This window comes from Squalius cephalus (assembly GCF_949319135.1).
Source record: "Squalius cephalus genome assembly, chromosome: 21".
Lineage (NCBI taxonomy): Eukaryota > Metazoa > Chordata > Actinopteri > Cypriniformes > Leuciscidae > Squalius > Squalius cephalus.
The window spans coordinates 6,734,283-6,748,221 of NC_137142.1; the positions used below are offsets into that span (position 1 = coordinate 6,734,283).

At 41.1% G+C, this 13,939-nt stretch overlaps 1 protein-coding gene across 7 annotated transcripts in view; it reads left to right on the plus strand.

The window, feature by feature from the left end:
* meis1b (Meis homeobox 1 b) overlaps positions 1–11,403 on the plus strand; it is a 63,620-nt gene extending 52,217 nt beyond the window's left edge. The window contains exons 10-13 of one of the 7 annotated variants that reach the window (XR_013819537.1): positions 5,022–5,080; positions 5,978–6,174; positions 6,578–6,671; positions 10,070–11,403. Coding sequence is in view for 6 of the 7 variants with exons in the window: in XM_079855380.1 (XP_079711506.1) it covers positions 5,022–5,161; positions 5,978–6,067; positions 10,070–10,353 (514 nt within the window). In the remaining variant the exon portion in view is untranslated. Of the gene's footprint in view, positions 1–5,021; positions 5,162–5,977; positions 6,175–6,577; positions 6,672–10,069 lie in introns of all 7 variants that reach the window. The other 6 variants (XM_079855383.1, XM_079855384.1, XM_079855385.1 and 3 more) reach the window with 6 other exon arrangements.
* Positions 11,404–13,939: the final 2,536 nt, after the last annotated feature.

Consider the following 13,939-nt stretch of genomic DNA (forward strand, 5'->3'; position numbering starts at 1 on the left):
CAGCGGTCGTTTGAATGCCGCAACAGAGGTTGACCACAGCAATGGTCTCCTCTTGCCTCAAGCTGGAGGTTTTCTGGACTGAAGTCTTCATGCATGTTCCTGGCTGAATTGTTCTCTCGAGCAAGTCGTAGTGATCACTGCTGCGGCCCTCTCTCTTTCTCACAGACTGACTATGTGTTTATAAAGTGTGTTCCTCAGCCCCCAGGCGGCGGCCCCACTCTTTAAAAGCGGCTTTAGAGGGGACTTCACAGCTCTGTTAATGGAAAGGTTTCGACTTTGTTTGGTGAGAGGAGCTTGTGGGGGTGAGTTTGCTGAAGTAATAGCCAGCCTCTGTTGAAGGGGGGCTGATGCAGCAGGGATTAGACCAGCCCCTACTTGAGAGCCTCCTTTACATCTCCTCTGTTTTCTTTGAGCAGGCTGTTTTTCTCTGCTAGAGTGGACCAGGTAATCCCGGTAATGTCTGTGGAAATTAGAAGCAAGGAATTGCTAGCCACGTACACACTACAAAGTTTTGGGAGTGATGACTACATTAAAATGTGAGAGTGAATCCCCCAAAATATTGTTCTGTATGTGTACGGAATACCGGAGTCACTCTAGAAATTCCAGAGGTCGACTTGATGATAACTATGGCAAATCTCACAGTTGTATGCAATAAACCTGGAAGCCAACATGTTTGGTATTAGCTGGTGTTAGCAGCTAAAGCAAAATTTACAAATAAGTCCAGACACATGCCTATGTTTCTGTGATTTTCTAGCACCACACCTCAAATGATCTGTCAGTGTCTAAAAGAGAATGATGTCACTGCATTAACAAGTCGTTTGCATAAGCACTCTGAAGAAAGAGTGGCATCCATCTTTAGCAATAGTGTGTACATGGCCCCTGCTTCTCAAGACCCAGCAGAGTGGGTTCTTCTTATGGGATTCCACCAACCAGGGCAGTCTAAGAAGCAGCGGAGGGGTTGAGGGGGAGACCTGTGCTATTAAGAACATGAAGAGAAGTGAGAAAGGCAGAAACATGCAGTGCGAGGGGAGGAAGAGGGGTGTGATGTGGCTGAATGGAATTGTCTGAGGTGAGAGATGCAAACGGGTGTTGGAAGTTGGTCCTTTATGTATGCCCCATTGCCTCTAGCCTGTCTCCAGCAATGGAACAGGTTAACACCACTCCTCCAGGCCTGGCTTGCAGTGCACTGATTAAAAGGAGTGTGTAAATGTATGTACGTGTGTGTGTGTGTGTGTGTGTGTGTGTGTGTGTGTGTGTGTGTGTGTGTGAGCGAGAGCGGGTGGATTGGGGTGGGGGGAGGAAGAGTGTAAATGGAATTTGTGCAGCAAACAGCTGGACTAGTTTATTTAAACACTGGCAGGCCATAGCGACTGACCCCAGATTGACTCGGAGAGAGGAGGAGCCGAGGTGGACTTTTATGACTTTTAGGTCGAGATGAGATGCTCGTATTTATAAAAATTGCCTTGAGGCATGCCAACATGTGAATTACTAATTACTTAAGTAAATGGATCTCTGGAGCAGACACTGATAATAAAGTTGGTTTCACCAGAGGGGTCTTATTGCTTGATTAGCTAGTTGAATTAAAGCAGCTACTTCAAAAATGTAGTTTGCCAATGTACAAGTTACACATTATTTGAAATCGTTATGCAGTTGAGCTATCATTTTGAAAAAGTAGCTCAGTACAGTAGAAGCTAACAACTATTTAATTTATAATTATAATTTAATTAGTATAATTTTTGAATGAAGAATGAAGAAACATCACAATTAGGGTGACAGCATTAAACTTGAACAGATAAATGTATAGCTACAAAGCTAGAAAGCACATTCATTTGAATTTTTGTTTCCCATTTATGATTTTTCTTTACATTTAAATAAATAATTTTAACAAAAGAACTAAAATTTCAAGCAGGGTCTCAATTCCTTTTTTTTTTTTTTTAGTTTGAACAAATCAATGGATATAACTCTATGTATAAATATTACTTAGTTTGATGTGTGTGTGCAATACAGTGCGAAAAAAACAGCAATGTAGTGTTATGTCACAAAGTAACTTGGAACTGTAAAAGCTACAATGTTTTATAAACAGATGAGCTTCTGTCACACTACTGAAAATGTAGTTTGTAGCTATATTTAGAGCTTGATTCTCCCAAAAACAGAGTTAGCACAGTAGCTAAATTGATAATGCACTCTTACTTTTTACATTTTACTTTTAATTATCCTAAAGCCATAACATATTTTATGTATTTTCTTTTAATGCATATTTTTCCTGGAGATTCCTGTAGAGCCACAGATGCAGATCCGAATCATCAGATCATTCTATTCCATCGGTATTACTGATATGCCTGTTTGTGGGTTTTTAATATACATGTAAATGCAGCTGAGTGTGTTGAAATGTGATTTCATGAGTGAATTCGGTCCTCCGTAGTCATGCATGCGCCCCCTCAAACAGTTTACATCTGAGAGAAAAGGAACGAGCAGACGAAGGGGGCATTTCTGAGAAAAATGACACACTTCATATGCATTTAGATAGACATACTGAAATATAACCTTTTGAATCTTCAATCCGGATCTTTCCAGCAACACTTATTAAATTATTCCCTAATTGGTCACGCAACAAAGGCAGCTGATGAAAAAGACAATTTCTTGCTTTTAATTGGCCATTTCACGTGCCGTTCGTGCTACACCTGTGCGTTTGTAATGAGAGTGGGATATTAGCGGAGGCCCTGGCAGACCCGACAGAGATCAGATCGACTGTCAGTGAAGTCTGGAATGAGCAATAGTGCTCCAACACATTACGAAACACGCACACACACACACACACACACACACACACACTAACAGAATGAGAAGAACCAAACTGCCCTCTATCAAGGTTCATTTGGCTTATAAACACTCTCATTTCAATCTTTTTTTCTTGTCCTTTTAGTGAAGCTCTGTATTTTTAACCCTCCTCTTTTTATCCTTCTTTGGAGGTGCCACTAGTGGCGTTTTGCTTTAAAATAGCCCCCCATTGTCCCGAGCTAGACTGAATAGTTGGCTTCATTGTGTGCCTATGGGAAGTAGAAACTGAACAGGCCATAAACGCAGTCCTATAGCGCGGAGAGGTCGCGCAAAGGTGAACTTTTACTCCTAATGGAGGCTCCAGCTTTAGCCTGGCCCGTATGGCTCTCTGCTCCTTTTGATTGCCTTCTTAACCGTCAGCGCCAGGGCGTCCGCCTGGCTCACAGAACAGAGCATGACCATTCTTTCTCTTTTTCCTCACACTCCTACACCCCCACCCTCACCCCCACCACCTCTCCATCCCCCTGCCTGGTATTGTGTAGCACTTGTCCTTTGTTCCAGCTTTTGGCGCATCTGGCCTTAGATATAAGGAGGAACGAGAGAGGAAGCTTAAGATACCTTTAAAAAAAAAAAAAAAGAAAGAACAGCCATTTCCACAATTTGAAAGAAAGCGAGTGGAAAAAAGGCAGAGGGAGAGCGAGTGAGGAAAATCCAAACGGCAGAGGTCAGCAGATAGACAACAGTACTCCCCCCCCCCCCCCCCCCCTTGACCCCAGCCTGAGATGAAGGCAGTAAAAGGAATGCCTAGTCTGAGACTCCCCCTGCTCTCCAGCCCACTGCTGGTGATAAAACTCCAGACATTCTCTCATTTGATGGTGCACTGCCATGTCAGTACATTCCTCCCCAATCTTTTTTTTTTTCAGCCTTTAAGGTGATGCCGTAGAGTGATATTGGTGATAAATATATGAGAAAGTTGTGTTCTCTGGTAAAATACATTTTAAGGAATAAAAAAAAAAAAAAAAACTTTACAACACAAGAGGCCATTCCCTACATACAGTAATATTACCATGGGTAAGCATGAAGGGTACCTACAAGTCACCTTAACCAAAATTGAAATTGAATTAAATTTTTGAATAGAAAAACAAAAATCAGAATAATATAGTTCATTATTCAAACTGTAGTCGATTTCTGGGTTAAAATAAGTTCGAATGATCCATTTTATAATTAAGAAGCAAGAAGCCTAGCAGATGCCTATGTGAAAATTTCTTTGTCCGTTAGTTCTGCTCTGTCTCTTTATTTCTCCCTTTCTCTCTTTCTCTCGCTCTATCCCTCCACCCCAAGCTCTCCTCCCTTGCTTTTCTCAGCCTGAAAAGAGGAGTGGAGCTATTGTTTCCTTAAAAGTCTACTAATTCCCCCCTCAAAGGATGAAATGGAAGTGTCCAACTGTGGTAACAGCAGGAGGACATAAATCAAGTTGGAACCCCTGAGCTTAGTCTCCTGGAGGTGACCAGGGTCACGGGGTCACTAGAGGGGATTTAGGCACAACAAGACCCGGGCACTCTGATGTATGGTGCAAGGAGTTTGTGGGTCAGAAGCTACAGGGGCCAGATATGTTTTTGTCATAAATGGTATGCACAATATGCAGAAATGCAGAGCAGCCTGCTTTTTTCAGCGAAGTAAAAAAACAACAACTCCTCATTGAACCCACAGTTTCATTATTCTCCCTCTAGGGAGACACAAGGAAAAGAAAACATGGCTTGTATAGTGTTCTTTGACAATGCAACACTTTTTCTGTTAGTAAACATTTCCTAAACATGTTAATTCCTGTGGTGCATATCAACTGCGTTACATCTGGCATCAGGGGTGGAATTGCTCAGTGGTTTAAAATAAAGTTAATAGAAAAAAGGAAAAGGAGTCTCTTGAACTGCATAGATAGATAAAAACACCACTGTCTTCAAAGTGCTTTTGTTTCACTTCGCTTAGTAGGCAATATATATTAAGCCAGCGCACGTTTGTACAAGTCATAAGCTTTGTGAACATTTCTGTGTTATGGAACAACTCTCTGACACTCCCACTGGAGTACTAGAGGATTAGAGAGAAAAAATCCCCCAATTACCCCTCTGATTAGTTATCTGGGCTGATCTGGACAGCAGCAAGCATGGACATGACTGTGTTTACAGAAAAAGACAGCAAAAACTCCAGTCACTTTTCCATCATATGTTGCATTATCTTGTTTTTTACAGGTTCATTAACGCAAGAAGAAGAATAGTGCAGCCCATGATCGACCAGTCCAACCGAGCAGGCAAGTCCCCCATAGTTTCTGTATTCAAGTCCCGCAGGCGAAAGCCCCCTGCAAGCCATGCACCCGGAGGCCCACCTGCCGGTAAATACTTAGCCCAGCCTGGATGTCAACAATGATTGACCACTAAAATCCATCCAATTAACCCAAAGCACTAATCATGCTGACTTGGGCGCTATATAACCCAGTGACAAAGATAAGCGAGCAAACACATACGATGGATTAAAGTATTGAAACAGTAACTACAACTGTTTCCTCCTTATCCAACTCATTATCCTCCAAAAGTTAAATGGAGAGCAGTTCGGCCAAGTAAAGAGGATATTCATCAGTATTTTTTATTCTGTATTGGCTGTGTTTGCCTCCTAGTTCAGTTCTTCCTGTTAGTGAACAGTGCCCCTGGTGCATGGCTTGTTGTGGACTGCTGTAAAGTTTATTACCTGTAATAGGGTTCAGGGGGCAGGGTTGCATTAGGGACTCCGTAAAGTTCAAAGGCATTCATTGGGGTTGAGCTGTTGTTTTTGACCAAATAACCCCCCAGCACACACACTTTCAATAGCGTGAACTCATGGTAAGTACATCTCAATTAGGTTGTGTGGGGAAAAATATATCACTTTGGTTTTCCTTATATTTATTATTGAACAGTTTCACTAAAGTGCTGTCTAAAAATGTTTTCTGCATCTATAGGATATATGCCTAGTTCTTTGATCCTAGTACTTAAGCTTCATTGAGCATGTTCTGTCAAGTGTTTTATCTCTCACAAAACCCAAAGAAACTGTGCGAAATGCCTCAGTCTGCATGTGGGCTAACAGATGATGTTTCTCCTGTGACTGAAACTTAATTAAAAGCACTAATTGACCACTGTTCATTTCCCCCACATTCCCTCACCATACCCTCCTGCAGTAAGTCAAGGAGCTCCCTACAACCCAGATGGTCAACCCATGGGAGGCTTCGTGATGGACGGCCAGCAGCACATGGGAATCAGACCACCTGGTAAGACCTTGGCGTGTCGTCTTCTCCTCTGACATCTCCCACCTTCCCACAAGCCCCCCATCACTACCTCCTTCTCAGACTGACTCTGAGACCCTTGGCTAGCACAGGTGTGGTCCAATGCATTATACCCCTTTGTCCCTTCATGTTTCCTTTCTTAGACTTTTGCTTTCTAATAACCATCTTCACATAATTTGCTCTCCTCTCTGAATCTAAGTCTGTTCCACCCTGTGCAACTGGTCACTGTTGCTAATCACTCATTCCCTCCCACCTCACCAGTTAAACTGCTGGATTTGTCCAAAGCCAGGCTTCCTTCCAACCTTTGAATGCATTATTTACTTGTATTTTTTTTTTAACTTATATTGTCTTATTTGTACTAGATGGTGTTCTTCTCTTTTCTTTTAATAAACGGGGATTGTGCTTTTGTTTCTTGACCTCCTGTCTCTGAGCTGTTGTCTGTTTATTTTCTCATCTTTCGGCATCTTCTTCTTCGATTGTTTTCTCTCCTTCTAGGGCCTATGAGTGGGATGGGCATGAATATGGGCATGGAGGGACAATGGCACTACATGTAACCTTCTAGTTAACCAATCGCAAAGCAATGGGGGAAGTAAGTACAAAAGCAGGGTCACCAAGCATCCACAATGTTTTCAGCAATTCATTTGATTTGCTTTTATGAAATGGGAGAGAAATGTCTCTTTTCCTCGAGACAACACACTGCTTTTTCCTGCTTACCAATACTAATATTTCTTGTTCTTGTGGGTGACTAGCTTCAATCAGGAGTTTGTGTGCTTGTGTGTGTGTGATCTTTGTCATATTTTCTTACTTATGAAAATTTTGGGCCATTTTACTAAACTGTGCATAGAGTCATATAGAAAGGGGAAATGCGTGTGGGCGCGAGAGAGAGAGAGAGAGCAGAGAAGAGGAATAGCTGTGTGGGGAAAGAGGCGAATGGAGGGTGGGGGGATTGAGATTGGGGTTTTGGTCGGAGAAAGGGAGGGGTGTGTTACCATAGCAACAGACTGATTGGCAAAATGTAAGCAGTCTGCAGCAGTGCAAGGAGAGAAAAGTGCATGTCCCCAAAGTGTCATAAATCTGTCTCCCTACAGTTGATGCATGAGTTACATTTATACACCAACCTGCGAGGCAACGCACAAAGAATCGCTCTCTCACCCCACAGACAAATACATAGCCACACATTTGGAAATTATGTCAGTCTTGCCTGGAATGTTTTAGGTGGAGCTGCTTCTATCGACCCTGACTTGGTCCACTATTTTCTTGTCTGTCTTTCCTAATAGGATTACTAATGGCAAAGGCAGGGGAGATGAAGGAGTGCAAAATGGAGGTGTGCACAGCAGGGTACACAGCTTAGTCCAGCCTAATTGACTATATCCAAATTAAATATGCCATCACAAGCGGTGTGACAAATGGATTTGACTTATTCAGTATACAAAAATAGCGATCATTAATGCAGCCAAGCACAGAATGCCTCTGTTGTCAAAGATACTCTCTACTTGACTGTCTTTAACCGAGAGACATAGGCTGATAACACAAGCTCTGTGCTTTAAACGTCACGTCCACGCTTTCTGTGCATATCTAAACACCGAGAGTGTTTCCCGGTGTCCAAATGGCTGCTTACAGCAGCTGCCGTAGTTCCCAGAAGACATGTGAGAAACCTGCTTTAAACAGCCTCAATTTGCTTGCCGAATTCTGTAATTGGGCCGCGTGTGGAATCTTAGATGAGATGGGTTGAGGGGAAAAAGAGAGCGAGCGAGAGGGGGAAATGAGGAAAGAAAGGAGGCAGAGTGTGACAGAAATATGTCGCCATGGTGAAGAATGCCTGGTCTTTATTGCTTCATCACTGAAAATTCCTAGCTTGTCTAATTTAAATATTGTTACTATAGTTTCTAGGTCAATTAAATGTAAGTGATGTGTTTTATACTTCGCGACCAATTAAATTAATAGGTTATTACAAAAAACGTTATCTTATTTGATTAAGAGACCAAGGCTTCATTATATTTTATAAGCAATTTTCATTAGTTGAGGAATTCTCCTCAAGGCGAGATTAAGCAGTTATTTGATGGGAAGTCCAAAGACCTGAAATTAAGGTGTTCCAAGCAGTCACACTGCAACATTACTTAAAACCAAAGCCAATTAAACCTACTTAGCAAAGCGTTATGCTTTCTGCCCATGACGATTATAGAGCTTATAGCTCTCCGAAACAATACACCTGTCAGCGTGGATAAAGCCTGGCTACTCAAGCAGAAGAGGGCGAGCCTTTGATAAACGAGGGAACGACTGTTTTATGACCATTTCCCCTTGTACCATTCTTTGTGTTTCTTCAACAAAATTAGCCAAGGGTGGCCAAAAAAAATTTCATTTTAATTTCAAGACAATAGTGAACGCAGAGCATTAATTATGGGCATATGGACAAAAATGTTGCCCTCCCCGTCCAAAGCTGGTATGCTTTGGTGAGCTGGAAGCTCTGCTGGAGACTCCTTTGTCTGAAATTTCATTCCTCCCATTCATTAAGCAGAAGTTTGTTAACCTTTTGCAGGGTCAAGGTACCCATTTTTCTGCTCTGAACTTTTACTTTTAGGGGGGAATGGGTCTTCAGGGGTTTGGCTCCTGTATTGTCTATGTCAAACATCCCCTGTTGATTTGGTCCCATGGCACCTCTGAAAATAGACAGGCAAGGAACTCAATGTATTGATTGACTTATTAAGTGAAAAACCACATTTGCAACGTGTGCCCTTTTCACGTCCGAGTATTGCTTTTCTGATAGAGTGGATGTTTTCCTTCCTCACTAAACAACGTGTACAAGGATTGAAATCAAATACAGCTGATGACCCCTCAAAAGCTTGGGTCAGGCCTTTAGTAGTAAATAACTGCAGGGGCATACAGATTACCACTCCACATGCTAGTGCAAAACACCAACCATTATATATGTCATTCTAAAGCTGAAACCTAAAGACCTATAATCAGAATAATAACAAAAGGGCTGTTTTCACTTGAGGTTGATTTGTTGCTTTGTATTGCCGCTGTCACAGGGTTAGTGGCCTTTCTGCTCGTGGCACGTGCACGCACCCAGGTGAGGCCTCTCAAGTGACGGCCTTTGTAAATTTTCACCTTTCGTCTCTAATTTAAGCACAATGGTGCCGTTTCTCTGAGGGGCTCTCAGAGCGAGCCACAGACCTTTGCTCATTGTGTTTAAAGTGAGATAAGTGAGGGGAGAACGTAGAATAAAGGCATGGCTTATTTTACCTCATTTGTCATTGTTGTGGCTTCCTCTGGCATAAAGACTTGGCCCGTGCTTAGGGCAAACGGCAGTTCATTTCCACCTATGTGCCATTTAGTGTTAGACTTTACATTTGTATTATTTCAATAATACAACCAACATGTAATGACAATTTTAAGATACAGTAAAATTATTGGTGATTGTCCTCTAGTTAAATAAAGGTCAATGCCTATAATATAGGCACATCATAGTCACTATTATCCAGTGGGGAGCCACTCATATAGATTTCATCATAGCGTTGTTCTCTGAGATGAATATAAAATTAGCAAATTAAGCCTAACAACAGCTACATATCAGCTTTCTGGTTGACCTTAGTGAAGGACAACCTTCCAGTTGACTAGTCGGGTATGACCGTGGCAGATTCCAGACCTGATGGATACGGCACTGAGTACAGATCCCTGGTGCATGCAGCAGCAAAGTGCTGTGATCAGGCCAGTGAGTTAGTCCCTAGAGAGCCACCCTCTCCCAATACACAGATTCCTCTTCTAGTCTCTTCCCATTCATTACAGAGGACAGTCCTCCCTCGAAGGCTTCTCTTACAACCACATGACTCGTATGTTTTCTGGTGCTGTGATTGTAGAGTCAGATCTTTCTTGTGAAAGAAAACTGTCGGCTTGATGACCTCCCAAACATAATATAGATAACGTTATGTCTGACTATTACAAATGCATCATCAATAATCACTGTGATCTTCTGCATTTTCCCCCTAGGACTACAAGGCATGCCAGGGGATTACCTGTCACACAGTGGCCCAGTGGGTATGGCTATGGGGCAACCAGGCTACAGCGCCTCCCAGATGCCCCACCACCCTGCTCAGTTGCGGCACGGCCCTCCCATGCGTTCCTACATCCCTGGACACCCCCACCACCCAGCGATGTTAATGCACGGAGGACCGCCACACCCTGCCATGCCCATGTCAGCCTCTAGCCCCCCTATGTTCAATCCAGGAGACCCTAACATGGGAGGACAATTCATGGACATCCATGCCCAGTAATTTACTAAAATGGATTCTTTAAATGACTGTGATGGACAGATGAGGAGCTGCGATTGGTTTTTCTGGGGCTTGCGAAGCACCGATTACATACTGACTTGCTACAGAGACTGAGGAGCTTGCATCTTGGCTATAGATTCGGACCAAGAAAGAAGCAGATTTCTGTATACTATGGGACACTTTAAAAGGAGGTGCCCTTTGCTTAGACACAAAAAAGAAAGAGAGAGAGAGAGAGAGAGCAAGAGCAAGAGAGAGAGAGATTGAATTTATTACTATATCAGCCTCTAAAGGGGAGGGATGAGGACATACTGTATACTGTTGTAAAATTGCATTGGACTTTCATAAGAACTGGGAAAAAAGTATTGTAAATGCTATCGTATTGTTCTGCATATTATGCTGTTTCTAATAGATTTTTTTTTAAAAAGGATGTGAACTTTTTTTCTTTCCACACTATGTGTGTGCCATCTCCATAGACTTTTGGCCTACTCCATAAATCACTTTGCGTTTAAACGAGAAAAAAAATATATGTGAATAAATCAATTCTTCATTGAATACATGTTTGCCAGGCCAATTTTTTTTTTTTTTTTTTTTGTCCTGTGGGAGGGTGGATTTTCCAAGACTCATCATGGCCTTAGGAAGAAACTGAGTGAAATCCACCTGTCTGAGCCACATCCTCCTGCCTTTCAGGAGGTCTCCATTTTGCATTCCCAATTTATACATCATAATGGAACTGGCCCCATCACCATTGGAACCAATGAAAATTATTTTCACTTACCTTTGCTGGATGTGTGAGAAGCTGAATGTGAAGAACAAGCATGTGTGAATGACTTTGTGTGTGTGTGTGTGTGTGTGTGTGTGTGTGTGTGTGTGTGTGTGAAGCCAACCCATCACACTTTCAGAGTCTAAGTTATAAATGGGATTTGGGATTCATGCTTTTGATTAAGCAAGCCTGTTTTTTGGGGGGGATATTGGTTTAACTTGTTGCTATCACTTGTTTGAATTTTGAAGAGTTTATGTATACATTGTAAATGAATAAATTTTGTGTAAAAAGAGGGGAACATGAGCTATTTTCATATATTTGAGGATTCCTGGCCTGGTTTGATTTTATGAGTGTTTCATTTTTGACGCTTTAGGTTTACTGAATATAACCTTCAGGTTTTGTCTGGCTGTCACACATATACTACAAATCCTTTAAAAATTTTGGGCAATTTAATTTCCTTTTTTGTTTTCAGCTACAAAATAAGAGTGTAGTTTCCCTCAACATTAGATAACCCCCATTAGATAGGCTTTTTTAATACTGAAGATTTTCAAAATGGTTCTATTATTCATTAGCCAATGTTCATTTTAATTTGATTGGCAGTTTTTTTTGGGGGGAGGGGGGTTAGGGTCTTTTTTGATAACCACATTACATGATTTTCCCACCCTTAGTAATGAATCCAAAATTAAACAACTTGATCTAATTTCCCAAACTATTACACTGAGGTGTTCACATTTGTGATGTGAGCGAGACATAAACCTAGAGCTTATGTTGGTGCTTGAATCAAACTTTATGTGTCTATAAGCCACCAATATTTTTTAACCAGGGATCATAATTTGAGACTTTTAGGCCTACAGGCTTATCCCATCTAAAATCTTTGGGTCACACTTTTCAGAGTAATTAAGTTCTGAGTAACACAAATGAACAACAAGTTATTATTTTATGCATTGCATGTAATTTCTTTTTTTTTTTTTTTTTATTAATTATAATAACACATGAGTTACAAGAATGCTGTAATGTAAAAAATGAACATGGTCTGAACATGAGGCTTGGCCTACAGGTTTATTCCATCTAAAATCTTTGGGTCACACCTTTCATTGCAGTGTCCACAGAGTAATTATGTTCTGAGTAACCCAAATTAACAGGAAGTTATTATTTTAAGAGTTGCATGTAATTACACATTTTGTTGTAATTAATTATAATAACACATAAGTTACAAGAACACTTTAATGTAAAGTGTGAACATGGTCCGAGGCGCTAATGCACAAGGTGAGTCCAACTTTTTTAAAAGAAAGGGCAACATATAGCACACGTCGTAAAGCAGAATGAAATTGACGACGTTTGTTACTGGAAAATCAACTTTCGTACGTTTGCTAATGTGCAACAAATGTGCGGCCCGTTCGAAGAACCGAGGCTCAAACGGGGGGCTAGATGAGGTGGAGGGACGGATAAAGGAAGAATTATCCCCCGTTTAACATTAAAATTCATTTAGATAAAATTGCCACAAACACTTAAATAGGAAGATTAGTTCCCCCTCACGCCTTATTTCACTCACTCAATGGCTCCATCAAGAGCGCTTGAAACGGCATTATCCAGGCTATGGCAGTTTCCAAGCTACCCGCTAAAACCGAGCGCTTAAATAATTCAAAATCAGACACAACTAATCGAAATGTATGTTTACGATGGATTCGACAAGACGACGTCAGGGAAATGTGCTATGTTCTTGTGGGAATTCTGAAAAAACTTACCCAGCTTGTACGGGTGGTGCCAGGTTAAACTACACTCCCATAATAAATCAATAAGTTCCCTTTTTCAAACCCGTCTTTCAGTTTTCTATCGCCATTGTATTTTTATTACCTTCTCTTTGCCGAATGTTTTGCTCTCAAGCAACGCGGAACACAGGCGACGGTTTAATGACACCGTTTCAGCTCCTCAGATTTGAATTCCTCAACCATTCGCCATTCAGTGCTCTGGAGACGCGGGCGGAGATAAATCCCATGTTTGACTGCCATCTTTAGGGGATCTGGAAAACTGTCCTTCAGGGGCATATTTAATATCTTGAAGTTTATCCAGGGATTTTATTATGGACTGAAATGGTGAATTACTAAATTATATATAAAAAAAAAAAAAAAAACATTTTTGATAATTTTATGTAGGCTACAATTAAAGGAGCTAAATTTTAGTGTTTTTGTAGTAGGCTGATATTAATGTAGGCTACAATATGTAGCCTAACATTAATATTAATATACATTATGTTGCTTATGTCATATTTTATAATTTTTTGGAGCACCCATTGTCTATTGTTGTTGTTGGAATTAATTATTTTAATGTGTTGGCTAAAATATGAAGGCTAACAGTAATAGGCTACGTGTATAATAAGCGTAGCGTAGCTATCCTTTATATAGCCTATTACCAACGCACAGCTAAGCTAAACCGTAGCTATATCAAATTTAGTTGACCTATCAGACATCATGGCCTACATACAGAACATTAGTTTAGAAAGATCAGTTTTCTGTTAATTCTGTTCTGTTCTCACTTACTCACTGGGTATAAGCAAGTTTCCTAATGAGCGTTTCGTGACCTTTGCAAATGAACATGATTATTGATTTTCTTCATTTAACCGCAGTCAAAGACATATAAAGACGACGCCTTTTCCATCTGTTGTTTAAGAAGAAAGAAGAAAGCTTTTATCTGGCTTTGACCACATACTGAACTCTGTGAGTAATGACTGAAAGAAATTTGTTCCATAAGCACAGAGGTGCCCAAACAGGACTTTCTGCCTCCCATAAAGAGCAGCATGGGCTGGGCTGTTGCATGTTTCTGTCATCTGTA